The sequence below is a fragment of the Eschrichtius robustus genome, chromosome 5, assembly GCF_028021215.1.
Source record: "Eschrichtius robustus isolate mEscRob2 chromosome 5, mEscRob2.pri, whole genome shotgun sequence".
Taxonomy (NCBI): Eukaryota; Metazoa; Chordata; class Mammalia; order Artiodactyla; family Eschrichtiidae; genus Eschrichtius; species Eschrichtius robustus.
In genome coordinates, this window is record NC_090828.1 from 28734642 (window position 1) to 28762408 (window position 27767).

At 43.3% G+C, this 27767-nt stretch overlaps 1 protein-coding gene across 7 annotated transcripts in view; it reads left to right on the forward strand.

The window, feature by feature from the left end:
• The window catches only part of PLEKHM3 (pleckstrin homology domain containing M3), a 203709-nt gene extending 181702 nt beyond the window's left edge, over positions 1 to 22007 (forward strand). For all 7 annotated transcript variants that reach the window (XM_068544574.1, XM_068544573.1, XM_068544572.1 and 4 more), the window contains one exon: positions 16463 to 22007. In XM_068544574.1, the coding sequence (XP_068400675.1) occupies positions 16463 to 16640 (178 nt within the window). In that variant the 3' untranslated portion in view covers positions 16641 to 22007. The remainder of the gene's footprint in view (positions 1 to 16462) is intronic.
• The last annotated feature ends 5760 nt before the right edge of the window (positions 22008 to 27767 follow it).

Sequence of the window (27767 nt, forward strand, 5' to 3'; positions counted from 1 at the left end):
GATTTATATGTAAGGTTGAAGCAACTGACCTGTCGTTTCAAATATTTCTCTGGCGTTGAGTGTTGGCCTATGGAGGTCAACGTGCACTTGTCCTAGGAAGGCATCCCCGAGCACATATTCTTCCTGTGTTAGGGCATCTGCAGCTCAGTGGTTACTCTTCTAAAAGGGTTACATGTGTTTTTTTAAAGCTCTGGGGGGTTTGGAGAAGCAAACTTGAGCATTACTTGGTAGTTTTCCTTTTGTATGCAATAGTCGACCACTTCCTCCTCTCCTTCAAGAAATCACAGTTGCACACAGGACCTTGAATTTATCAACATCAAACTCTTACCAGTTGAGTTAACATAGTCTGACACCACATCCAGTCTGCACACGTTCACAGAACATTTCCTATATCTGTCTATTGAGAACGAACACTGGCCTCATGGAAAAGTCCATAGCAAGTGAGTTTCTAAGAGGGCTTATCCTGTTTCTCACTTTTGAAATCTGTTTTGTCAGGTTAGCTTACAGAAAGAAAGGTCTCCCAAAGAACTCAGTTCAAGCCCCGTCGCTTTCATCCATCTTGGCCAAACTCCAGAAATGTCTATCTTGTACTGAAGAGCGTGGAGACTCCTCCCAATACCTTGACCTCTGGAATTGGCCTTTGTCATTTTGCATCTCATTGCTATTCATACCACCCTGCCCCTGAGGACCTGAACTTGTTGGGGCATGGACTTTGTTCTTTGTCTTGGCACCTCTGCCCTTCCTTAAGCTTCATGTACACATGAAGCGTCAAATAACTAATTGTAGTCAAACCTTAAAAAGGTTTGTTTAAAAAGAGAAAAAAAAACAGCCGTATTATGAAGTACAGAATTACTTCTTCACACAGAAGATGCTGAGATGTACAATTCTCAGCACAACTTGAGCAGTCCATTAAGAGCTGTGTTTTCCATTGCCCTAGTTTCCTTTGATTTGTTCATGGAAGGTAAATGTGGAGATGGCTTTGCCTAAGGTTGCCACTTACGTGCCTAGAAAATCATTAAACCCCAGATTTGCCACCATTTTTCTGGGCAGCCAGTTATACAGTAGTTTGTCATTTTTTGAAAGAGAGTTTCAAGTTTAGGCAGGAATTTTTTGGTGGGAGTTGGGGGAGTAGAAGAAAGCTCCAGAGGAGGAGGAGAGAGAAGCACTGCCCAGAAGCTGATCTTTCCTTGTGGCTTCCTATTTGCTCAGGCTTCATTTCTGTGAGCCCTTGCACAAACAGACTGAATGCCTGGATTATGCCCTCATCTGGACTCGGATACACATACATTACATACCCTTTTTTCAGTAATCATCCTGACACATTCCTCTGTTGGTAAATGGTTCCAAAACAAACACTGTCGGTGCACCTAATTAGCAGGTTTGTGGGCTGTGCTTGGCAGTCCTGTTACATCCTGTTCCACAATAGAGAACAACAGCCTTGGCTAGGTTAGGCTTTAGGGAGGGAGTAGCTTCCCTCAATGCATATACGCTTTTTTAATGGTATTTCCTTTCCGTGGCTTTTCTTGGGAAGCAGCCACTCAGCAAGTATCGTAATGAGGTGTGGGATCCTCCCAGCAGCTAGAGGGAATTTGGACTCCTCTTCTTAGGTGTGTTTGTTGAGGAACCAGTAGTTTCCATCTGCTTAGTGTTCTCTCCCCCTCTCCCCCCTCCCCCCCCCCCCCCCCCCGGGTTGAAGAGGAGCATATCGAGGAACTTTCTCCATGGTTCTCGAACTCTGATGGTGAAGGACAAGACTCCTGCCTCTGTTCTAGAATCAAAACTAACAAAGTCGGAAGGGCCTGTGGAGACCATTTAGACATTTTTAGCGTAGGAAAACTGAAACCCAGAGAGCGCACAGATTTCATGAGTGGCAGAAGCAGGGGGTGACTTACAAGATGGAATTCTGCTCTCCTTAGGCTACCTGACTGCCTGCTCTTAAATGTATTTATTGAGTCAGTAAAGGTTCTCCTTGATAAAAACTCGAGCACAATGCTAGTTTTTTTGCCTTTTAAACATTGGTCAAAGAGTAACTTGGTAAATAACATTTTACCTTGGCCTGGTGGCTCCTATATTCACATGTCAAAATGTTTCAGAACGTCTGCTAACACAGACAAGGCTTTTGTGAAATCCTCAGGGCTGACCTGACCCTTTTTGCCATTAAGCCGCTTGATAAATTCTGTGCATTTATAAACACAGTTCTAGCTGGTGAGGCCGCCATTGGTTTTTGAAGCCATTTGGTCACTTGAATAGATGGCCGTTGTCTCCCCCAGACACATTTCTTACCAAGTTTCTACTTAGGTGTCTGGCTAATATTATGTTAATCATTTTATCTCTAAGCGTTTTAGTCAACCTAATTTTTTGTGGTTTGGAGGGGGAGAAGTTATTTAACTCTTGTTTTAACTTTCCAATTATAAACTAAATTGATGTTCATTAAATTGGAAGTATATAAAAGTAAAATAAAAAATAAAATTAGGGACTTCCCTGGTGGCGCAGTGGTTAAGAATCTGCCTGCCAATTCAGGGGACACGGGTTCGAGCCCTGGCCCAAGAAGATCCCACGTGCCGCGGAGCAACTGAGCCCGTGCGCCACAACTGCTGAGCCTGCGTGCCACATCTACTGAAGCCTGCGCGCCCAGAGCCCGTGCGCTGCAGCAAGAGAAGCCCCGGCAATGAGGAGCTCGCGCACCGCAACAAAGAGTAGCCCCCGCTCGCTGCAACTAGAGAAAGCCAGCACGCAGCAACAAAGACCCAACACAGCCATAAATAAGTAAATAAATAAATAACTTTTTAAAAATAAAAATAAACAATAAATTAAATAAAGTATATAAAAGCATAAAGAAGAAAATGCTCCATACATACATATGCATATATGTTTTTTTAATAAAATTGAGATTGTATGAAATACGTAATTTTATACCCAGTCTTTTTATCACATCATATTAGAACCAGGAAAATAGTCGTATTTAATCTATACACTTCTACTGATGGGTACTTTTACAGGAAAAAAAAATTTAATTGGCTCTAAAATTAGCAAGATCCATAAGTAAAGGCAGGCTAGCCCACAGAAAGATCACTGGACCGGGAATACGAAAGCCTAGATGTCATTCCTAACTCTGCCACTAAATTGCTGTGTGACCTTTAACAAGCTGCCCCACCATCTACACATCAGGCGTATGACACTGTTTTAAGCTCTTATTGACCAAAGAAGTAAGAGCTTTACTTCAGCTCCATTGCTTAGCATTTTGTATTAGTCTGTTTGATGGTTTGTCATAACGTTTTCAGTGAAGTTGACTGATTTTTTTGATACGTTTCACCCAAAGGGATTAAGATGTAAATTCAAATTGTGATTCAGTCCACCATTCTGAAATAACGTAAGATCCATGAGGAAATGGACTTTTTCTATTTTGCTCACTGCTCCATCCTCTACATCTAGAACAACACATAGTGAATGCTCAATAAATAATTTATGAATGGATGGTTTACTTTATTGTAGTTCTTCAAATCTGTACTTACCAACCTATTTTCTTTTATTTTAAATAGCTTTTAAACTAATTTCAGGGAAATTGTCTGTTTAAATGTAGACATTACCAAGAGACCTGACTTTATCGAGTGATAGCTAACATTCTATGATATATTAGGGACAGATGTGTTTTATTGGCCCAATGGAGACTTCACTGTCAAAAATTTGAGCTTTGCTAAGCTACCCGGATAACTTAATTTTCAAAACATCTTTTAGCTCATTTCTTAGTGTGTGCTTTTTCCTTCCCCGTGGGACTGTAAATAAGTAACCTGAATACACAATAGGGAAGAGAAGAAGTATTTACCTTTCCATACAAAAAATGTTGACTTTTCAGACTGAGCAATATGTTCTGAAATGAACTGTTTTTGTGCTCTAGAATTACAAGAGGTACAACAGTATCTTGGTTTTGTCAGTATATGTTTATGATATTTTGAGACTTTTTTCATCCAACTAATTACAGGAGTACAGATAGTAACCTGTTTAAGTCGTCATTTTGTTTTTATTTCAGCATCTAATGTGCATTATCGTATCTTTATTAAACCCCTTCTGTATTCTGAATATTAAACCGCTCAACGCTGCATCAGGAAATACCTGCCTGTGCCATCTGTAGCTACCATTAATAATCATCTGTTTGGTTCCTGATTCTTTCAGAGTACTTAAAATAGAGATAAAGGCACAGTTCATAGCTGTTTACACTCTATGCAAAAGTTGCTATTATATTTGGAATGAATTATATCAGAGCGTAGAACTTGGGAAGCTTAGCAGTCATTTGCCCATCACCCCCACGTCCTGCAACACACACCCCTTCCCCACCCCCTCCACCCCCCGATGGAAGCCAGTGTCCCCCACCACACCACACCCATAGCTAGCTGGAGATTCAGGCTGTCATACCCCAGTACGGTACCCTTCCTGCCTCACCCTGTTGTCAGAGCACTAGCCTAAAATTTGAGGGATGCACAGAGCATCCTAGAAGGGTAAAAGACGACTACATGCCCTCAACTAGTTTCACTTAACTTCTGGTGATGGTTGGCAGTGGCGATGGGTGTTCTCACCAAAATTAATGGAAAGAATTTTGTAACCTTTGGGTGAGAGAACAGGGCAAGAGAGCATTGAAGAAAGAGGTAATTCATGTGAAAAACAGAAATGTGGGAATTGCCTTTTATAAAACCAATAACATAGTAGACTAGCTGGCAAATAATGAATCACTGGCTGGTTTAAAGACTGCATTGGAAACGTTAGAAGCCACTAACTTGGACTGATATAACTTAAACTAAAAGATCTAGTTCGGCCTTGAGAGTGAGGAGGTTGAAGTATCTTAAAGCTATTCTTTAAGAGGGGAGTTAACACTCTCTTTCTAGAAAGAGACGGTGAGGAGAAAGGAAATTTAAATTAAAAGACTTAGGTGGGAAAGCAGCTTACATTAATGATTGGAAAGAAAAATTTCAGAACTGAGGATGAAGAAACAAGCAAATTTTCCTTGGCAGTAAGGAAGACAAGGTGGGGGGCAGGGAAGGGGAGGAAGGATGGAATTAGGGTGGGAGAGTGAGGCCTGAGGTAAACTGAGGGGGGAGCATGGTTTTCCTGCAGTATCAGAAATGGGCACCAATTCAGGGGTTTAGGGACAAGTGATGTGAATGTCAAAGCAGCAAGCGTGAAGGGTGACTTTTCCCTTCCTCTGCTTTCAGCTTTCCTGAGAGGTACGTTAAGTTCCACTGTTTAAAAGAGAGAGACCTAATCAGGGGAACCTTAATACTTAGAAAGTACCTGAGAGCAGTACTTAACCCTTCTCTGGGCCTAACCCCACAAAAGTTTCTCACCTCAGTTTTTCTCACTGAGGGCTCTAGACAGCTTGCCCAAGCCACCTCCCGGAGGCAATGAAAGAGAAAAGGCTTATTTATTAGTTAGCAAGCACATTGCTAATCAGACCGAAGCGAGAGGCACCCACTGGCTTCCCCCAGTGAGTGAGCACGTTGCTCCCTTTGAGAGTTTCCTTTGCTGATATACTACCACCTAGCCTTCTCCACCCTAGTCCTGTCTTATGAATATACACAGTGCAGTGTTGAAAGAAATAAAATTTTTAGTGACTTTCAGGTGTCTCACATGTCTGTTTATTGCTTGTGTACATAGCATAACTATTCGTAACTTTTTATTACTGTGATTATCAGTTCCATCCAGCTTTTACTAATATGCAGAGTGGAAGCAAAAGTTCCAAATAATGTTCTCACTGAATCAAAGGGGCTGCTAAAACAGGCATTGTTGTTCTTGCCTTTTTCCCTCATTCAGTGTTACTATATGTTGACAGTACCAGGTTTTAAGCATTATTGCATTATTTTTCCAATACATGCTTGGTTCAAACACGTTAGGATAATTTTAATTACTAAAAGTTTATACATTATTGAACAATTAAACAGTGTTTCCTAATTTTATAAACATGTAAACGGTCTGTTAGTTTAACCCACCAAAAGTTAAACAATACCTTTGACACTATAAAGATGAAAAAAAAAAAAACTGAGATGTTCAAACAGTCAGATGTCTAAAGTCAGGATTTGTCCTTGACCACCTGAGATGCTTATACAGGTGCATCTCTTTTTAAATAAACTTAAGAAATAAAACTATAATATAAATTTAATTAATTGGTTGATTATTTACATTTCAAATTCTTTCATTTAACATAAAGATGGGCAGCAGTAAACTTTGCTAATATATTCAACATAGAATGTTATAACTCTTTAGGGTTATAAACTCTAAAGTTGTTTACTTGAAGGGAGACTGTTTTTACCAGATATACAAATGTATTATAAAACAGTATAGTGTTGGCATAGGAAAATGGATCAATGGAATAGGATTTCAGAAAGTATGGAAATAAACCCAGGTAATACGGGAATTTAGCACACGATAAAGGTAGCACAGCAAATTAGTGAAACAAAAATGGATCATTCCATAAAAGGAACTGGGAATCAGATAGCCATTTGAAGAAAGAAAAATAATGCTGGATTTTACCATACATCTTACATCAAGATAAATTCCAACTGGATCAAATATTTTAATGTAAACAAAACAAAACAAAACCCATAAAGTACTAGAAGAAAAGATGGGTGAATATTTTTGTCGTCTTAAAGTGGGGAAGGTCTCTCTAAGCTTGACACAAACCCAGAAGTCATGAAAGCAAAATGCTTTTAAATACATCTTTAAAATGTTAAATGCCTAAAATTTTATAGATAAAGGCAAATGTAAACAGGAAACTTGGAGAGATATTTTCCACATGTGACAAAGTATTAATTTCCTAAATATAAAAAAATCTATAAAAGTCATTAGAAAATGGGCAAAGGTCACAAGCCAGTATACAGAAAAAACATGCAAATGGCCAATAAATACAAGAACAACTCCACATTGTAATTAAGGAAAGCAAAATAAAATGAGATTCTTACATATCAGCTATGGGAAAATATTAATAGATATGAAATGTAAAGCCCTATATAAAAACGGTAATTAATATCACTTCCTATTTCATTTTGCAAAGTCCATGTTTTTGTTCTAAGTGTTTAGAACAGCCCTGTCTAATATATTAGACAGCCCAGCTGTCTTTGGAAATGATTGGCCTAGAGCATTCGTTTTCAAAGTTTTCTTATTCATCAGAATTCTCTGGAGGGCTTGTTAAAACATAGATTGACAAGCCCCACCCTGTAGTTTATGATTCAGTAAGTCTGGCATGGAACCCAATAATTTGCATTTCTAACAAATTCTCTGGCGATGCTGGTTTGGCTAGTCCAGGGACCATACTTTTAGAGCCATTGGCCTAGAACACATTGAGTATTAGAAAATGATGTAATACTGTCTTGTAGAGAATGTATTGGTGAGACGAGACAAATAGGGGAACAGTGTAAATTAATGCCAAAACACTTTGGGTCTTCTATTTGAATGCCTTTCTCCTTTTAAATTTACATCACTAACTTATTCCTAAGCAACTAATCATGCTGTTTATAAAATTAGATTTACCTTCTGAACTTTTCTGCATTTTTCTAATGTACCCGTGCTTGACAGTTTCTTTTGTGTTCCATTAAGTGTCTTAGTGCTTTGAGGAACTGAAATGTAATATGTTAAATACAAGTAAATCCCATTCAAGGGTCTTAGATACCATTGTTATAAATTATTATTTCTTTTAAAGAGGTTTACTTCAAAAACTTGACAGTTAAATTTTTCAGTTTTACATTAAAAAGGTAGGCTGGTGAATTAACAAAAGTCCATATATAAGCCAAGATAATTTTTTTTTAATCTGCATTAGCCTAATAAATTCTATATTTACTGCCTTTGTCTTAGATGTAGCAAGACATTTCTAAACATCTCTTGGACTCTTAGGTGTTTTGAACTACTTTAGAGATTTTTACAGAAAGCCATTGCTCTTATTTATGGTTCTTTAATGGGTACAATTATAATATATTCTAACTTTTTCCAGATATTATAGAAAACTTTTAAATCCTCAAGTAATCCCAAGAAGTGATGGACATTTGTCTGTTGAGAATGATATTAACTGCCAGGTGAACCATTTTAAAAAAAACTTAGAAGTGTCAGAAATTCCAGTTTTTCCCTATCCCCAAAAGACTATTTCATTCAGGTCAAATCTATTATGATTTTACATAAATAGAGTATTACTGAGAAGTCCTGTCACCACCTGCAAATTAGCAAGAAGCATTTATTAAGCGTTTGCACTAAAGATAATGGTGAGGTATTGTCCCCAGCAGGATAGAAAAATTGACAAATGAATTAATTAACCCTTGTTTACATTCTATTTCAAAGCCGAGATTTTAAGTAAAGCACTTGTCAAACGTATTAGCTGAGGTTGGTTTACAAACTAAAAGTACAAGACCTGTGAAAGCCAAATGCTTTGTGGGCTGCAGTCAGGGGCAAAAAAAAAACCTTCCTTAATTAACTGCAGGGATTAAAATGTAAAGAAAAAGATCATTGCAGGGCATACCAATTGTTCTTCCCAGATTTGAGTCTTAGCAGGTATGTGGGGATATACTGAATAACTTAAAGGACCCTGTGGCTAGGAACTGGGGACAGAGGGCCAGGTTTAAGTCAGAAGACTGGAATCAAGTCCCAAGTTGATCACCATTTACTAGTTCTGGGACCAGATAAGCCACTAGTTATTTTAGTATTTCATTTCATTTTTATCTATTTACTGACTGACTGACTTATTTACAGAAGGGAAAACAAATAGGAGAGCTATTATAAGGATAATTTATATAAAAATAGGGGCAAAGGGCCATATAGATATTGCCTAATTTAAATATCTAATTTGATTTTACTGTATGTGCATTTTACAAAGCAGAACTACTAGAATAGATATACAAATTAGCACATACATGCCTCAATCTGCCAGACATTTAGCCAAAGGAGCTGGATCTTTTCTAGTCTCATATAATTCCAGTCAAACGTTATGCATACCTGTTCAATCCCCACCTCCCTACCCCCAGCCAAAAAAGGAAAAAAAAATCACAGTGAACAACCCTAAATGTGATAGACCCAAATGCAGTTCATCCCTCGCTCTGCAAGGAGCCAGGAGAGTTCTGTAATCCGTCACCAGACCCTTTGCCTCTTCCTCCCTTTCCCAGCTGCTTCTCCCGGGGCAAACTAGAGGGGCATCTGGAGAGTGTGGATTTCCTGGCACAAGGCTTGACTGGAGGTGGTGCTCCAGGCAGCGGCCGTGAATCTTGGACCCTACCCACCCATCAGCACCAACCATAATCAGTTTCTTACTGAAATTACGTGTTAACAATTTTTTATTTTAGCTCTATTTCCCGCAAATGGATGAATCTGTTAGGTTCCATCATCTGTTTAAATCATATTTAATTCACTTTACCTTTGAATGTTTAGTAACATGTTCTGTGCATTCTTCTAAACAGCATACATATACGTATGTAAGCACATACATAGCACATATACACACACACATGCAGGCATATGCTATATATGATATTGGCTGATTTCCTATTTAAGCAAATTATAAATTGTTTGCTTACATTCACTTCCTGAAGAACAGAAGAAAACACCAACCCAAAACATTAAAATAACCAGGCCCCAATAACTACCTCCCTTAGCTAAGAGATTTAAATAATCATCATGGTTTCTTGGAAAAACCAATAATATCTGGTGACCCTATGGGGCGTCTTACATAGTAGCCATACACCAAACCGCACTCGCATGCCTGATAATGTGCACTTATTTCTGCACCCCACCCTTTTCGCTGTGGGCTCTACTGAGTGGAAATCAGCCAAAGCTCTACCCTGCTCTGTGGGCCTGCCTTTCGCTTGTCAGAGATCCAACCAAACTAAGCCTGAATTTCAGTCCTAGTGAAATATCTGAGGTCATTGCCTGAGCCAAAAATAAAAATGCAGCAGGGGAAGAACCCAACATGAACAGAGCAGAAGCATCTCAGTGACCTCAACCTGGGGCAGAGGCCTCTAGCAGCTTCCTGCGACCTCCCTGTGTGCAGCTAGAATCTGGAAGGGCACAGACAAAGCCATCGCCAGCCTGTCTCTAATTGGCCTCATGTCATTAGCATTCCAGAACAGGAAACTCTCTGCAGCCAGGAATTCTTGCTTCTTTGCCATAGTATTTGAGAAGCAAACCTTTTTTCCTGCACATATTTAGTTCTGTTAGTTTGTCACAGGTTAGTTTTCTTGAGTTTGATAGCTATAATAAGAACACCCTGTCTGTCTGATTTCTTGGCAATTGACTATTCGATCTCTAGGTTCTGGACCTCTCTTTCATTTGCCCTAGGTCAGTAAGCTAAGTTTTAGGTCAAAGACTGTTTATAAAATGTATAGAGTCTTGTTCGATGATGCCTTTATTAAGACATAGAATGAGATTTGTGTTGCCCCCAAATGGTGGAGATATTCCCCTGCCCCTGTCCCAAGGAAGGGGACCAGTTTGCCAGGGCATACACAGATCATTAATGGCATTGCCCCCTAGAGCTTCTGTAGAAGCAGACCTTGAGTTACTCCTTTCTCCTCACACATCCTCTGGTATATCCCGTGCTGATATGCACCTGGCCCGCTCCAGTGTGGCTGTCCCAATGTTTAAAACACAAAAGTACTTCCATATAGGGTGGCAAACGACTACTGCCTCTAGCCAGTCCCCACCAATAAAAATAAATAAAAATAAAAATAGAAGAATAAAAACCCCACAACATTTAACAATTCTGGGGTTTTTTCTTGGGGAAAAGGGATGCTGATGAAGATTGGGAGGAGGCTTAAAAAGGAGTCCTTAATGTTTAGTTGAAATTTTATTTGAAGGGACAGAGTCAGCTCCTTTTGGCCAAATTCCTGATAATCAGAGCTGTATGCACTGATACGTATAAGCTATTTCACAGCTTGATTAATCAATGCAAATAAATCAAATTTAAAGTGATGCTCTTCACTTTAAGGCTCATCTCATTCATTCCCAGCTTGTCAGCCTGAGATTTTCTGAGGAGGGGCCAGCAAAGCTGCATTCCCTCTCATTCATCCACAGACCTTGGGGCAAGAAAGTTTTAGAAAGAGAAGGATAAAAGCCAGAGTAGCCTTTTTTCCCCTGCACAAAATCTGCAGGTTTGGAAGGAACCTTAGGTACCATCTAATCCAACTTTCTCTTTGACTTCTGTGGAGAGTGAGGTTCAGAGATGAAGTAACTTCCCCCAAGATCCCAGTGATGCTGGGGCCACTGGGCCAAGAACTAAGGGTTCCTCTCTCTAGCTGAGCTCTCCCCTCTGCAGTAAGTGGCCTCGCTGATACTTTACTGGTCTCTTTTCCATTGTAGAAGTTGCTAAAACCTAACTGCTTCACAATTAGGTGAAAGCAAATTATTTTATGGGGCAAATACAAAAGTATTTGGTTTTGGTCCTCTAGCTGGCTTAGATAGGGTATGAAGAAGCAAAGTACACCACAGAGAAACACCTCAGAAGTTCTTGGCCAAAGAGCAAATAAATGTGATGGAGGGTCAACCACCAAGGTGGCCTTTGGGGAGGATGGAAAAATCAGAGTGAGTTGATAAAAAGTTGCAGGTTACTAGTCAATGCACAGAATTGTGTCATGGGTATTGACTTCTTTTTTTTTTTTTTTTTTTTTTTTGGCTGTGTTGGGTCTTCGTTTCTGTGCGAGGGCTTTCTCTAGTTGTGGCAAGTGGGGGCCACTCTTCATCGCTGTGCGCGGGCCTCTTCACTATCGCGGCCTCTCTTGTTGCGGAGCACAGGCTCCAGACGCGCAGGCTCAGTAGTTGTGGCTCACGGGCCCAGTTGCTCCACGGCATGTGGGATCTTCCCAGACCAGGGCTCGAACCCGTGTCCCCTGCATTGGCAGGCAGATTCTCAACCACTGCGCCACCAGGGAAGCCCGGTATTGACTTCTTAAATGATGTCCTAAATTAATTTTAGCAACCACAGGATGGTTAATGCTAGTGAGTTTCAGCTATTTTAATCAAATGATGTATTAAAATATGTATTTGTGAAAATGATATGAATAAATACACTACGCTGGACCTTATTGGTTGGTATTAGCATAAGCCAGCAGGTGACACTTGCACATTCCACCTGGGGAGGGCACTGTTTAAGTACTCCCTGGGTACCCCCTCTGTGATGCCTCATCCAGATAGGCTAGGTCAGTGGTTCTCAACTGGGAAGATCTCCCACCCAGGGGACTTTTGGACGTTTGGCAGTGTCTGGAAGCATTGACAAGGGAGGAGCGGGGTTTGCCACTAGCATCCAGTGGGTAGAGGCCAGGGAGGCTGCTAAACATCCAGCAGTGCTCAGGACTGCCCCCCACAGCAAAGGGCTCTGTCCCAAACCATCAATAGTGCCGAGGTTGAGACTCCTGGATTAAGCAATGAATGTTTTCAAGAAAAAAATGGAAAAACCCATTGGATGGCCCTGGTCAATAGCAAGTATGTGTCCCTACAGTCGCATCCTCTGTGACATGACACTGGGAAGGGAGGCCATATGGTCTTTGTTCTCCGTGGGGCACAGCAACAACCAAAAAGCAGTGAAACTGCTGACTGCTTGACCGGATGACTCAGAAATGAAGGTGCTGGCTTTCATTTGATTTATCACTGAGGAATGCCAAAGGGACATTGCTCTTTCACTATCTGTGGCAATTTTCTGCACACATGATTACATTGGTAGATTTGCCTTGTATAAAAGATGTATTCCTAGGGCTTCCCTAGTGGCACAGTGGTTAAGTATCCGCCTGCCATTGCATGGGACACGGGTTTGAGCCCTGGTCCGGGAAGATCCCACATGCCGCGGAGCAACTAAGCCCACATGCCACAACTACTGAGCCTGCGCTCTAGAGCCCACGAGCCACAACTACTGAAGCCTGCGCACCTAGAGCCCGTGCTCTGCAACAAGAGAAGCCACCACGGTGAGAAGTCCGTGTACCGCAATGAAGAGTAGCCCCGGCTCGCCGCAAGTAGAGAAGGCCCATGTGCAGCAACGAAGACCCAATGCAGCCATACATTAATTAATTAATTAATTAATTAATTGATATAAATAAATAAATAAAAAGGTGTATTCCTAAAAAGTTATGTTTGTTAAATTTTAAATACAGTCAGGAAATTCAGTAAACACTAAGGAGCCAGTGAATCCTTTTAAAGTGAAAGGTTCTTTTTAATAAAGTCCTATTCTCAAAGAGGAGCATACCTATTTACAAAATTAATGTAAATATTTTTCCTGCACATTATATTTATATCACAGAGCTACATAACTCTTATGCGAGAAACAGTTTCTCTTCCTCCTTCCTTTTCCTGCCCTTGTTCTTTTCCTTTAAAGAGAAAATCGGGGTGGGGGGGGAATTAACAATACAGTCTCTGAATTTGGGAAAGTCATTGATCAGTCTGTCCATTATACAGATCAAAAGATGCCTGCTGGGTTACAGATTGTTAGAAAAAATAGGACTTGGCTCTGTTTTGAAATCATTAATTTTTTATCTCAGACTTTTTTTTTTCAGTTACTGACCTTTGGTTAGAAAGAGCAGGTGTACTTGGTCCCTCCATCACCCCATGGGTGTTTGTTGCACCAGAAATATCTGATAAGACTCAACCTCTTCACTCACAGCAGGGTGGGAGGGGGAATCAGCAGAGATAAGGGAGTGGTACTAAAGGAACCCAGCGGTTCTCTCCTTATCAATTATTGCCCTAGGGCAACATCCCTAGGTGTATAAGTCACTGACTAAGTCAGCAGGACAAAGGGGGCAGAAAGGAGGAAATTTATTTGATGAAGTTACCATTCATATCGCTTCAGTGGTAGGAGGTTACAGAGGTGTGACCCACTGGGGACAAAGCCACAGACACTGGGGAAGAGCCAGCCAGACAAGAGAGGCACTAGGACACCTGAGTCTGACCTTCATGCCTCGGCCCTACTCTCCCTGGGAAGGAGGGAGGGGCTGAGGGCAGAGAGATCATAGAGATGACCCCAGCATGTCGACTGCCCAGCCAGCGCAGCTCCAGTCAGGAAGGCAGGTACCAGTGTCACCATGAGAGGTGGTGTCACCCTCGCCTGCTCCTCAGAGCACTTGCCATTTGAACAGCCCTTCCACGTACATCCACCCATGTTCGTCTCAGAACCCCATTGAGTAAGTAGGAAGGAGGTCATTGTGGGTAGCATTTTCCAAATGAGGAAACCAGAGCACCAAGAACGTCAATTCCACGCCCAAGATCACTCAAAGAAAGATTTGAGATTTGAACACCAGGGTTCTAACTTGAACCCCTGCATTTCCCTCATGGTAACCTGGTCTCACTCAGATGACCAGGGCCCAGTACCAGCCTTGGCTGGGCTGCCAGGAGTCCTGGGTTCTAGTCACAACTCTGTCTTTTACTCACCGTGTCCTCATGAGACAACCACTAGCCCTATTAGAACTTCAGTTTTCTTCTCTCTGAAATGAGGGGGTTGATCAAGGTGTCCTCAGGTCACCATGGTGACATAAGTGAAATCAGGCTAAAATGAAGACTTGCAGAAAGGCAGCAGGTAACTGCTTACACTGGAAGGCGCCGTCTTAGCTGTATTATTAAGCACTTACCAGGTGCCAGGAACTGTGTAAACGCTTTATGCATTATCTCATTTGAGCCCCGTAACACCAGATGAGGCAGGCACATGTTAATGGAAATCCAACTTAGCAGATAAGGAAATTGAAGCTCAGGGAAGTGAAGTTAACTTGCTCAAGTAACTGTCTTAGCTCAGGCTGTCATACAGAATACCACAGACTGGGTGGCTTAAACAACAGATATTTACTTCTCACAGTTCTGGAGGCTGGAAGTCCCAGATCAAGGTTCAGCAGAGCTTGGTTTCTGGTGAGAGCTCTCTTCCTGGCTTGCACGTGGCCGCCTTCCTGCCTCAGTCCTTACACAGCCTTTCCTCTGAGTACACGCAGGGGAAGAGAAAGAGAGAGCTCTCTGTTGTCTCTTCTTGTACGGACACGAATCCTATCAGATCAGGGCTTACCCTTATGGTTTCATTTAATCTAAATTACTTCCTGAGGACCCCATCTCCAAATACAGAGACATTGAAGGTTAGGGCTTCAACATAGGAATTTGGGGGGCACACAATTCAGTCTATAGCAGTCCTACAGGCAGAAAGTGATTTGAAGGTGGGATTGACATCAGGCCATCTCACTCTGCCTGCTCTGCTAACTGCTATTATGCTATATTTGGCCCAGAGATCTGAGCTGGGGGTAGAGACTGCTGGGTGCAGTGAAGCTTCTGTCTTTTGATCTCTCAGCTGGTAGATACAGCCCCTCTCCCTCTAAGTCACTACCTTCTCTCCTGGATATCCTCCTTTGATCAAACTTTTGAGTCCTGAGTGGTAAGTAAGTAGCAGGCCAGGGAATGGTGCCCCAAAGACCATCCTACACCCAGGCAAGAGGCATAAGGCTGAGCCCCGAGGACCGGTTCCTTCACAGCTATCTTTGAAACTGGTCCAGTGCTGGACCCTCCATCAAGATTGCTGGTTGAACAAAATCATGCGGGCCCAATTCCCTGGGCTCCCGGGATGAGGTCGTAGTCGGTTGTCACTCATGTGTGGAAGGATGAGAACTTAATCCACATTGGCAAGCCACCCACTGGAGCAGCTATAGTTGTGCTTGTCAGTTACTCATTATTAAAGACTTTGCAGTAAAAACAGCCATTTAGACTCCTGTACAGGCTTCCACCGAGCCAAACAACAAACTAGTCATCCACCTGGAATGTCTCCTCTCTATAAATTACAATATCTGTGTGTTGTTTTTTTCTTAAAAAAAAATTCTCTTCCCCACTCTCTCATGCTTTACTGTTCCCACTTGTGTTATGCAAGTAGATTTCAAAAGGTTGTGGGGCTTCCTAATTTAAAAAAAAAACTCAGAAGAGCAACAAACCACAGGATATCATTCAGAAAATGAAAATGTGTCATTTTACCTTTCCAAAGTGTCGAAGGCAAGGAGTCACAGGGAACCACTTGGCTCTTGTTAGCGGAAGTGGAGAGTCACGTTTTCACAGCTGTAACGCAGGGGCTGTCACCGGTGTTGGGCGTGTTTTCAGTTGGCAGGGCACTTCACTCATTTTCTGTCACTTCACCCTAGAGTCACTACCCCACTTCTTTCTCAGTGGAGCTAACACACGGAGCTTCTAGAGCTCAGTCCATCGTCACCGTGGTCACAAAACTGCTAGCTGACTGCTGACTCCCCTCCCCCCAGAAGCCAGAAGCCTCCCCCCAGCTAGTTCTAATCAGAAAAAAAAAAAAAAAGGTATGTTTTTCAAGTGAAATTCAACCTTGAGCATTTTGGAAAAGGGAGGAGCCCATTTCTATGAGTCACGTCTCTTCCCGGGGGCAGGGCTGGCCGGAATAAAAGGCTGTGGCCCGAGCTGCACAGAGGCCACTGGACTTCCGGCATCCTGCCCTGCTCATTTCAACCTTGCTCATCATCTCTGTGGTTGGCTTTTGCAGGTGTGAAAGCTGTGGAGCCGTTTTCCACTCTGAATGCAAAGAAAAGTCTGTCCCCTGCCCAAGGTGTGTCCGCCGAGAGCTGCAGATGAAGCAGAAGTCTTTCTGGCGGAGGCTGAACATGGACGAGAGCCTGGAGGAGGCTTGCAACATGTTTGAGCTGTCCTTCCAGAACACCTGACTCAGCGGGAGCCCAAGGCCGGGCAGTGACCTCTCAAGCATTCATCAGCCCCAATGGCTTCCTAACTAGCCAGTTAGACCCCTCCGGGAGAAGAGTACGTCTCACCCTCAGCTAGATACAGATATATATTTATAAATGTACACACACACATACCTATACGTCCTGTACGTATGTTCTGTATAAGTCGTTGTCCTAAAGGTCCATGGAGCTTTGTGGCTCAAAAAATTACCAGTAGCCGAATTATACTTAGCCATGAATTTCAGCTGCTTGCTCCCAAGCAAAACGTGTTTTACACACAAGGCTTTATAGTTCAGACTTTTTTTTCGGCTCTCAAGGGCCATTTATTACACAGGACACAGGAGAAAGCATTTCCTGCAGAGCAACAGTGCTTCGAGTTATTTCTGTGTTATTTATTTTTAGCCTTCACAGAGGATGAGGTAACTGAGGCAAGCACCCATCATCATATTTCATAAGAAAATCTTCAAAACACAGCAATGACTCCTGGATCCTTCCAGGACCCGGTGTCCCTGGCTCTCACCTCGGTATCTTCGCAGAGGCAGAGTTCACCTCAGCTGAGTTGAATGGCTTGGAAATCAGGAGTGCGAGCTCCCTCCGACAGAAAGCATGTGGCCCTAATTTATTAGGGGAGCTAGTGCTGGTTCTGAAGTTAATCTCAGAAAGGGTTTTGCTTGAGAAAAGACCTCGGTAACCTACATGTTGTCGGTCTGTTTGCTGGTACGAATCCCAACGCCTGCCCAGTGATGTGACGCTCCACGGTATTTGCCAGGCTGGAAACATGGCTCTCTTAAGACCAGTCTTCCAGGAGTTTCATGGGTGACGGTTACGATTTTTTAATGGTGCTGGCCTGAGGAAATTGCCTAGGATTGTTGTTAAATACATCGGTTTATAGACCAGGAGGTCGGATGTAGAGTACGGACGTTCCAAGAGATGGTCTGCAATTTCTTTTCACAGAATCCTGTGTAGGCAGTTCCCACCTATTCATTATAAGTGCTTTATTTTTCATTGTTCTTCATTGCCCTCTCATTTTGACTTTTAATTTGTCAATGTAACCACTTCTGCTTTCATATTTTTTAATTGTCTTGAAAAATCAGAGTAACTTGGAACTTTAAAATATCAACTTCAGACTATTAAGAAAATACCAAACTTACAAATACAATTAATGAATTAAATCTGATATGATTTAAAGAAATATATATACACATATGCAATTGCCACCATAAACTGAAATGAAAAGTACTAGGATAATATAGGAATAAGAAATAGAATGAATCGCTTAGGCATTTGGCGGGGGAATGTTCTCCCTCTGCAGGGCCCTTTTAAGAGCCAGCGTAGCAGTCACTGTGACCCAAATGGCAGGTAGGATGGCACTGGAAATCGTGGCTCCCATTCCTTCCACATTAACTCTTTCCAGAACAGAAAAATAAGCTTATATTGAAACAATTCTCAATAGGCTGTATGAGAAGATCCTGTATATTTCCACTGAGCAGATGCCTTCAATGCCTTCATGGTTTAGTAGTTTCACTGCTAGTAGGATCTGGAGAATCAGTGGCTCACAGAGTCCATGGGACATTTAACCCCGTTGCTCCTTTCCACCACACCCGGCTCCCTCCGGATCCCAACTCATGATGCTTCCGTCCGTTTAGAGACGAGACATTTCAGACTCACTTTTGTGCAGACTGCTGGGTGTGAGCATTTCACCTCTCTACCCATGCCAGTTCCTTTGGCCTCAGGCCACACATTTCAATGTAATAGCAAAGCACCACGCATGCATTTATTTTCTGATTATACAGTAGCTATAACCAAGGCATGAAAACTTGTTAAAAGGCCAGGGCGCTATTCATGAGACACCTTACGGTGCAATTTACTCTTAGAAAAACAAGTTGACTCCCCCCAGCGCCCACCCCACTCCACTTTATAGAGACTGTCGCACACAAAAGAAAAAGGGTGGAAAATCTCAAGCACTTGGCAAACAGGCAAACAAATTTGATCATCTCCCCTTTCCTCCTCCCTTTCGTGAAATACAGTATTTATATTTTCCAGCCTCAGAGAAGATAGCAGAACATGATCTTTCACAAGAGAATTGTAGACCTGCTTATTATAAAACAGATGTGCTCTGATGGCAAAGTGCCTTTTTCCCTCCGCCCCCAGCTCCCTGTCACTCTAGCTTACTTCTGCCTTTGCCGTAATTAATGTATCTGTGATTCCGACTGTCAGTGAGGCCGTCCCCAGCACACTGCATTTGGGAGACCTGAAGTGCAAGGCCGTCTCCTCCCCTTCTAGCGTATTCACTGTATGTACAGAATTTCCTGTCCCATCTCACAGGCACCCAGGGCCAGACCCGCCGAAAGTCAGGGTGACATTCTGGATATCTGTTCTCAAGGCCTCTGCTTTCACCAGGCCCATTTACAGGCCCTGCTGAATATTGGCAGTCCCTGTGAACTCATAAGGAGAACTTTCCACCCACATCGTTTTCTGCTTATTTTGAAAAGCGGGGGGGGGGGGGGGTGGTGGAAATGAATGTGCTATCATCATCAGCTACCCAGAACTGGAACCGTACCCCAGCTGCTTCTGTTTTCTCTCCTCTTCGTGGAGCCCTGACAGCCCGGCCGGTGCCGGCCGCAGGCCCACATGACACGCTCGGCCACCACCCCCCAAATCTAATAGGACAGAGCAGAGCCGGCTTAGGAGTTGGGTCTGCCACGAAAATTCAAAATTGCTATTTTCATCCCAGAATGCCGTAGCGCACATGAACGCCCTTACTGTTTTGAGCACTAAGAAATTACTTGGGGCACTGTAGGCAATTGTTCCACTGCTTAGAAACTGTCGAAACAAAAGCAGATCTGTGGATTACCACCTCCTTAAGACCAGGCTAATACCTGCTTTCCCTCATGGTCCGTTTTTCATCTCATATTAAATATCTTGCACATAAAGCACATGAGAAAATGGCCAATTAATCTCGTAGAGCTGGCAGCCGACTCAGGGCAACCTCTTTTCTCTTGAAAGGCCCGTTCCCTGGTGTATCACTTGAGGAAATCCCTCCTCACAGTGCCAGAAACTCATGTGTGAGAGAGTCCAACCCTGGTGAAATGTTGGCATCTCACCCTGCAGTAAAGAGGCCAGTTCCTAAAATAGACCTCAGTTTGCACCGCGGCAGGAAGGCCGCAAAGTACTTAAAAAGCAGTCAACTGGGATGGGAGTCATGTTCTCTCCAGGGCGGCTCTTTCTCGAAGTTGAATGCTCTTTGTATGAAAACCGTGTAAACTCTCATCTTCCCCCTTTGCTTCATTGCTTTTTCAGGGGACTGATTTATAGTCGTCTTCATGTTTGTTGTGCTAAAGGGTAGTCTTTTTAGGAGCTTTAATACTTGGTTAGCTGAGAAGGCAATCGCTTTTGGATTCTTCTAGAATAGGCCTCTACCGAAAAGGGAATATCTCTAGGACTTGGGATCTGTGGTTTCCAACCAACCCAGTGGTGTCCTTCAGACTCCCACTGAGGGACTGGGCCATGATTTCCTTCTGGCTGCAGTGAGAGCCAAGCTGTTCATACCGCTCTAGCTGCTGTAGGCAGCCTTTGCTAAGCTGGAATGAGTGCCCTTGCATGGGGACTGGCCTCTGTTTTTGTCTCTGCATCTGTACACACTGAACTTTGATACGATAGTTTCTTCCCATACTTTCTTGAAAAGGCTTGGCTTCCAAACCTGTGGCTTTCTTCTCTACCCATTAGCCCGAAAAGGCCATACGTAAATTACTATATCAGGGTAGGACTTGCAAGAGGCCGCAAATGTTTAGTAACATTTTCTGCAGAGAGGCATTATCTGAGGAAGCCGAGGTACGCTCTGCTCCTAATTTAGGGTTAAGCCAATGCTGCTGTTCTTGTGTTTGGGCAGACTTCCTTACCTTCACTGATCTGTGTTGAAATAACTGGATTGTGAAGTAAACCTTCAACTCCTGATTCTAATACTGCCTGGAGTCAACACAAAGGTGATTTTATTTTTGTTTTACTTCTCCCAGTAAAGAGAGATGCGTGCGGTTTCCCCCTTATTTCTTGAGTTTTCTGCCTCACTACTATCCTTCCTCTAAGATAATGTGAAAAAGCAGAGAATTGGGGGCAAAACTGAGAGAAGTGAACATGCCCTCGTTGGCCTGAATTGAGTCATCGGAAGCACTCTCCGTTTTCCTTTCCCTGGTCCTTGTTAACAACTGGGCATTAACAACACAGCTCCGAGTGTTGTGTACCCTGCACCATTCTTCTAACCCTCAGTTCTACCCTAGTAGAACTAACTGCCCGACTTGACTACTTGAACCCAGCGATGGGTGAACAAGCCCTGCTCAGTTCATCGGAACAGACAAATGTGATTTCTATCATGTGGGACAGTGTCTCGACAGTTAGGCCCCAGCACCCCAAGTCATTGTTAAACTCTAGATTAAAGTCAAAAGAAAAGTGTGGAACACCATTCCAAGCACACCCGCAGTTGTCAGGGCTATTATTTTAAATGGGCTCCAAGCGATCACGCGATAGGGCCCTCTCCCCCTACAGTGGCCTCCGGTGTGATGGAAGGCTCTGTTAACCTCAAGTGAAAACACAGCTGCTGTTTTGCTTTGGTTCCTCCCTGTGGAAAGAGACACCATCTTGTTAGAAAGGTCTGGAGTGAAGCCAGTTGTTACCCAGGTAGAAGATTCAGGCGCTTGCAGCAACTCTTAGCACAGTAAGATTCCCTGCTAGGCCACTGAGCTGCAGCCCAGCCTCTCTCCCCTTCCCTTGATCTTCCTCGCCCCAGTCCTGAGCCCAGATTCAGGCCTCATGGCTGGTAAACTGGCTGGTGGACCACTGGGCCCTGTGGCTCCTTCTCATGTTGGCCGTTGCATTCGTTTCCTTTCCCCGTGGGAGTGCCTTACAGCACTGCCTAGTGTTTCTAGTCTAGACTCTCTGACCCACTTGAGGCCTGCAGGACCCTTTGCCTCAATACGAATCACTTTGCTTCTTCCCTGCTGGCTGCTCTTTAGACAGGCAAGCTGGGAGCCTGCACGTTCCACAAGCATGTCAGACCTTTCACCTTCATTTAACCTGGTGCCTTATCCTCATGAGTACAAGGATTCCTGTTGGAAACACATTGTCAAATCAGACTGGTGGAAGTGCTACTTGGAGCCATTGACACTTACCAGGAAGTACAAAAGTTACAACCACATAATGTTTTAACTCTGTTTTATGCTGTTTTTCCGAATCACTCTTTTTGTTTGCTTTTGCTTTTCATTAACCAAACTCAGGGGAATGTCACAACGTTACCAAGGCCAATGGGTAGAGAAATTAAACCAGTTATTCAGATTCAAATCTGTAAAGTCAGTGAACTTAGCCTTTTTCAGATGAAAAAATTACACAAACACAAGGATTTTCTTTTCCTTTACCGTATATTTTTTTTATTTTGCCACCTGTTTTCCAAGTGGAGAGTGAGAAGCCTCTTGGATGAATTGTGGTGAAAGCATTTCTGTGTGGCATGGGCAGTCCACCAAGCTATTAAATTAGGCTTTCACCACCGGAGGCTGAGGTTCTAATTTTGGACACCTATCAGGATCTTATTGTGAATAGCCTACCTTAGAACATTGAAGGAAAAAAAACCTGTCTTTAGGGAACAGTAAAAGGAGGGAAAATGTGTAGGTTGCAAATGACAAGTATTGAACGTGGGGTGCGGAAGACTTCTGCACAACTTGTTCTTAACGCTCCTGGGTCAGATCGGTGTCATTTTCCCTTATTTCTGTTCATGCCGTACAGAACTGTCTAAAATTTGGGGTTTGGGCTATTACTATGTCACTCTGTGTTGAGCTATTTGTAATATCTAATGTGGTAACTTATATATGTGTTGTTTCTGTTTTCTGGATTTTATTGCCTTTTGTTTTGGCATAACTTATCCATATTTTGTTTACATCATTTTTTAAATATCAGTAACTGTAATAATATAAAATGAAGCTGTGTTGTGGACAAGACCCCTAGTTTTTATGGTTCATCTGTCATACAATTTAAGTGCACCAGTTCCTAATGTATAAAGTTCTCTCCCTCTCAATAAACAGTGCAGAAAGTGCTTTCTCTTCTCATAACAACTTATTAAAATGCTGTTTTTGCGGGGATGGTGAAAGCCTAAGAAGAGCCCTGGATGTTAATTCAAAGTCAAGCTTTGAGCTTCATTGAAAGTGAGCTACTGGGGACTTTAAAATAGCTCTTAATATTTTTCTTTTTCTTTTTTTTTAATTGAAGTATAGTTGGTTTACAATGTTGTATCAGTTTCAATTGTACAGCAAAGTGATTCAGCTCAGTAATTAAGAGCTATAATTTATATATTATATATTATATATTATTTATGTAATATATAAAATTATAATATGTATATTATAGCTCTTAATATTAATCTTGCAGATAGACTTTGGTTTTTTTCTAAATTCTTCAACCTCAATATTCTCATCAGCCCTTCCTATGCTCATGAAAAATATAGTGTAACTTTTAAAAAGTTGCAGATGTAGTGTTACAGGCCTCATTTGCCGAATCAGGCCATGATTTCTTTCAGGTCTGAGACAAACCCGCCCAAGCTCCCACATGGAGTGTCTGCCACAGATCTTCCCCAGGCCTTCTTGCCCGGGTTTCATCTCGCCACTGTGCTCTCCAAATCAGGAGGGACAAACGCGAGGCAGTAGGCCATTAGGCAAGGCCACTGTTCATTCCTGAAGACCATACTTCGAGAGCAAAGAGTGAAAGTAGAGAGAAGTTGTCTATGTGAGGACAGCAGCCCTCTGGGAACTAACGGGTGATTGGAAATATCTGCACTACCTCCCCAGGGCTGGCCTCACCCTGCCACCAAAAGGCTACGGGTACAACTGTCCACCTGGAACCTTTCAAAGGCACCATTTAAACTCACTTGTTCAAAGAAAGACATTGAAGAGACCAGAAAAGGTGCTTCTGGTTAAACATTTACCACAGGTGGCCTCTGAGCCTCAGTGTCTGAGACACACGTAGACAAGTTCATGCCCAGCTGCCCCTCCTGCACCCTCAGGAAACCAGCTGGGGCTCACGCCCTTCCTGTCCAAGGAACAACTGGACCTCATCTTCCCAAGAAAACTGCCACTATCCACAATAAAAAGGAACGGGTTAATGTTTCACTGAACCAAACTAGACACGATGTAGCCAGAGCCCCAGTTCATCTGATTCACAGGACGGGTTAGCTTTCCCCCAGTGGCGGTAAACCTGAGTGCCTGGATGACTGCAGGAAGCTTCCACGTTATCCAAAGGAGACATTTCCAGAGGGTGGGAAGAGACACCATTTTGTTCCTCTCTCCCCACCCTCAGGAGATGGTGATTTGGATCTCCCTTAATTGTTTCCCCCCCGTCCTGTCCTTTGATGATGGCTTTAATCAGTGGTCCCCACATCAGAAGCAAGAAAACACAAGCAAAACGTCAGGACCCCATCACAGACAATTGAATCAGAATCTCTCTGGATGGGCCTGAGTATTTCTATTTTTAAAAGCTCCCTGGGTGAGTCCCATGCATTCTGAAAGTTAAAAACCACTAGACTGAACGAAGCAAGTTGCTTCATTGAATGGAATATACATTTGCTTAGCATACTGGTGGTCCACTGCGGGAAGGAGGTCAAAGGGGTGTAGAGGGACTGATCGGTCTTAGTTGCCCTCCGGCCCTCCTGGCAGACAGAGAACAGTACTTTGGAAGCTGCTGCTCGTGGACTGCCATTGTTTTCATAAAACCTTAACTTTATACCCCCTTCATTTTCTTCCGGGGTGTGGTTAGTGTCTATTTACCCAGTATATACCATTGCCAGACAGCCGGGTGAATAGAAGTGACCAAGTCATGGCCACAGGTGACTAAGCTAGCCGACAAAGAGAGCCTTGTACCCTCCCTTTCATTTGTTCATTCCTCCTGGTTATGCTGCAATTGTCCTCTAATGTATGCATGTGACAGTCTGCTCCCAGGTCAGGCCCATCCTACTAACATGAACCTCAGCACTCTGGATAGTGGTGTTTAAAATGGAAAATCACTAGGTGCTTCTTGCCCAGAAAGGCCTGGGAAATTCAGGAAATCCTGAGCTGTGTTCATATTTGCCTTGGTTCCGTGGAAGAACTAGACTTTAAAATGAACCAGAATCATTCTGAATCAAGGCATCTATTGAACTAATGACCTTCAACCTCACCTGCCAGTTACAGGTGAAGGGAAACTTAGTTCTCACCCTCTCCTCCTTTTATGAAATCAATAACTTTGATGATAACAAGTATTCCTCACTGATGGAACACTTGTACAAATGGTTCAGTCTTATAAAAGACGTGATCTTCTCCATTCCCACAATGCTTACCACGGGGGAACACCACAGCAAAGACTTTATTGAGAATCATTGTAGGAAGGTAGTGTTGCCAAGGGGCAGGAATGCAACTGGAAATGAACTAGGGACTTTTTCTAAAGCAGCAACATTAAAAACTACATTCCTGACTTGAGGGGTAGGTGTTTAAAGTGTATTTTTATTATTGTATTGGATTCTGATTGGGGTAGAGGATTCCTTCCCCAGGAGAACAATGGCCCCTGGTATATAATACTCAGGAAGACCAAGGCAAAACACGCGCAACAGATTCATTTATTCTCCCCTGTTTGCATCTATTCCTTCATAGCTTGGACAGAAATGTCTAGCAGGAAGAAAACATTGTTCCCATAGCTGAGCATACAGAAATTCTGATTTATGTGCAATGACTTACAATTTACCTGGACGATCGGGAAATTCATAATTCCCCCACCTCTATTGCAGATTCCTCCATTAAGAGCTATTGGTTTTAAGCCAATCAGCTAGAGTTCATGGGTCCATACAGTATTTCAGATCCTGCCATACAATCTCAGGCAGCTGTTGGTCTGGGGGAAATTCCTCCAGCTTTTATCCAGTCCCTCCCAGACAGCCTGATATGAGAATCACTTTCAGTGGCTCCTGTGCTCTCCCAGGATGGTCTGTTGTTCTGAAGCTGAAGAGCTGCTATTAGCACCGTCATTTTTTCAAATGAACATTGAGCTAAATTATCTCAAATGTATAAAGGAACATCTCTCACTGTGTTATGGAAAATTGCCTTCCAAATTACAAGACTATACAAAGTACATATTAATTTGGGGCCCAAGGACATCCAAATTGCCTTAGCTCCCGTGCTGTATTGTGATGACACACTCTTAATAATGTCAGGTTCCAAGGATACCGCAAGGTGCACGCTGTTATGAAAATAAACCAGAATCTTTCTCCATTAGGATCACTGCACGCATACTCAAGCCCAGCTGGAGGTATTTTGCTCTGAGATTCAAGCCTTTTGCAGAGGAAATAAATTCCAATTGCATAGGCAGGGAAGTGAATGTGAATTCTAAACTGGGTCAAGCTCCCCAGATGGCTTTCTCACTGCTGCCCAGGAGTGAGGCAACTGAGGAAACAGCCACCGGCAGCCCCAGTGCCCAGAAGAGACGCCTGGTGACAGATGTCTCAGGAAGTACCTCCCGCTCATGCAAGTTCAATTCCACGCCAAGGGGAAGGGGGAAAGCAGAAGCCAGGCACCGGCTGATAGACTTTGCCAAGTGCCAATGCTTATAGCGAATGTGTGTCAACATGTGGTCCGACAGTCAGAAAGCCCTGGAAACTAGCCCTGCCCAAATTGTCCCCAAACCTGCAGCCCTGGCACCCCAATAGTCAGCTCACGTGCATCCCACCACAGGGCGTTTCTAAATGAGGATTTTCGAAGATAAAAAGAAACATTTTCAAAAATAAAAAGTATTAGATTTTGCCTTGTTTGTTCCACCTACTCTTGTTTCTCGTTTACCTTTTTTTTTTTGGCTTCTTGTTGCTGCACGCGGACTTTCTCTAGTTGCGGCGAGCAGGGGCTACTCTTCGTTGCGGTGTGCGGGCTTCTCACTGAGGTGGCTTCTCTTTGTTGGGGAGCATGGGCTCTAGGCACGCGGGCTTCATTAGTGTGGCACATGGGCTCAGTAGTTGTGGCTTGCGGGCTCTAGAGTGCAGGCTCAGTAGTTGTGGCTCACGGGCTTAGTTGCTCCACAGCATGTGGGATCTTCCCAGACCAGGGCTCGAACCTGTGTCCCCTGCATTGGCAGGCGAATTCTTAACCACTGCACCACCAGGGAAGTCCGCGGTGGCTTCTCTTGATGTGGAGCACGGGATCTAGGCCCGTGGGCTTCAGTAGTTGCAGCATGCAGGCTCAGTAGTTGTGGCACCTGGGCCCTAGAGCGCGTGGGCTTCAGTAGTTGTGGTGAGTGGGCTTAACTGCTCTGCGGTATGTGGGATCTTCCCCTACCAGGGATCAAACCCGTGTCCCCTGCATTGGCAGGCGGATTCTTAACCACTGCGCCACCAGGGAAGTCCCTCATTTACTTTTTCTGAGAAAATATCACAGAGCAAATCACAGACATAATGACACTTTATGCTGATGTGCTTTAGCATGCATCTAAAAAAGAGGCTTATTTTTTTCTCCATAGTCACAACGTCATTACACACTGAACAAAAGTAACAATAATTCCTTGTTATCATCTGATGCTCAGTTCCATATCAAATTTATCTCCTTGTCCCCTAAATATCTTTTTTTGTTTTGTTTGTTCTGACAGTAAAGATTTTACAAAATAAAAATAAGAATACGAGGTACCCCTCCTGAAGGTCTGATACACTGTAAAGGGCTGTGGTTGCCTCCCCAGCTTCCCTTTCTCCTTCCCAGTCCCCTTCAGAGGACAGTACCCCCTGCGCCATTCATGCTGGCCCATGCAGCCAACAGAAGCTGCAGCGGGAGCACACAAGAGTGAGTCCTTCCAGGGTGCATCATTCCCGGCCTCTGTATTCAGAAAGCTGTACCAAGGCTGGGAGAAAAGTTTTCTTTAATTGAGGAGAGGGGCTACTTCAGGAGTTTGCTGCGCCCCCAACGTGACGATAGTGACTTGTCAATGGATGCTGAACACCTGACTAATTGAAAGGACCAGCTCAAGAAACAGGGTTGGTCTCTACAGAATTGAGTAAAGACAGAACGCTTTATGTGCAGGGATGGCAGGTGCCCCCAATGCAGAGGGTCCCGTCTGTTCCCTGGCACCATGTTG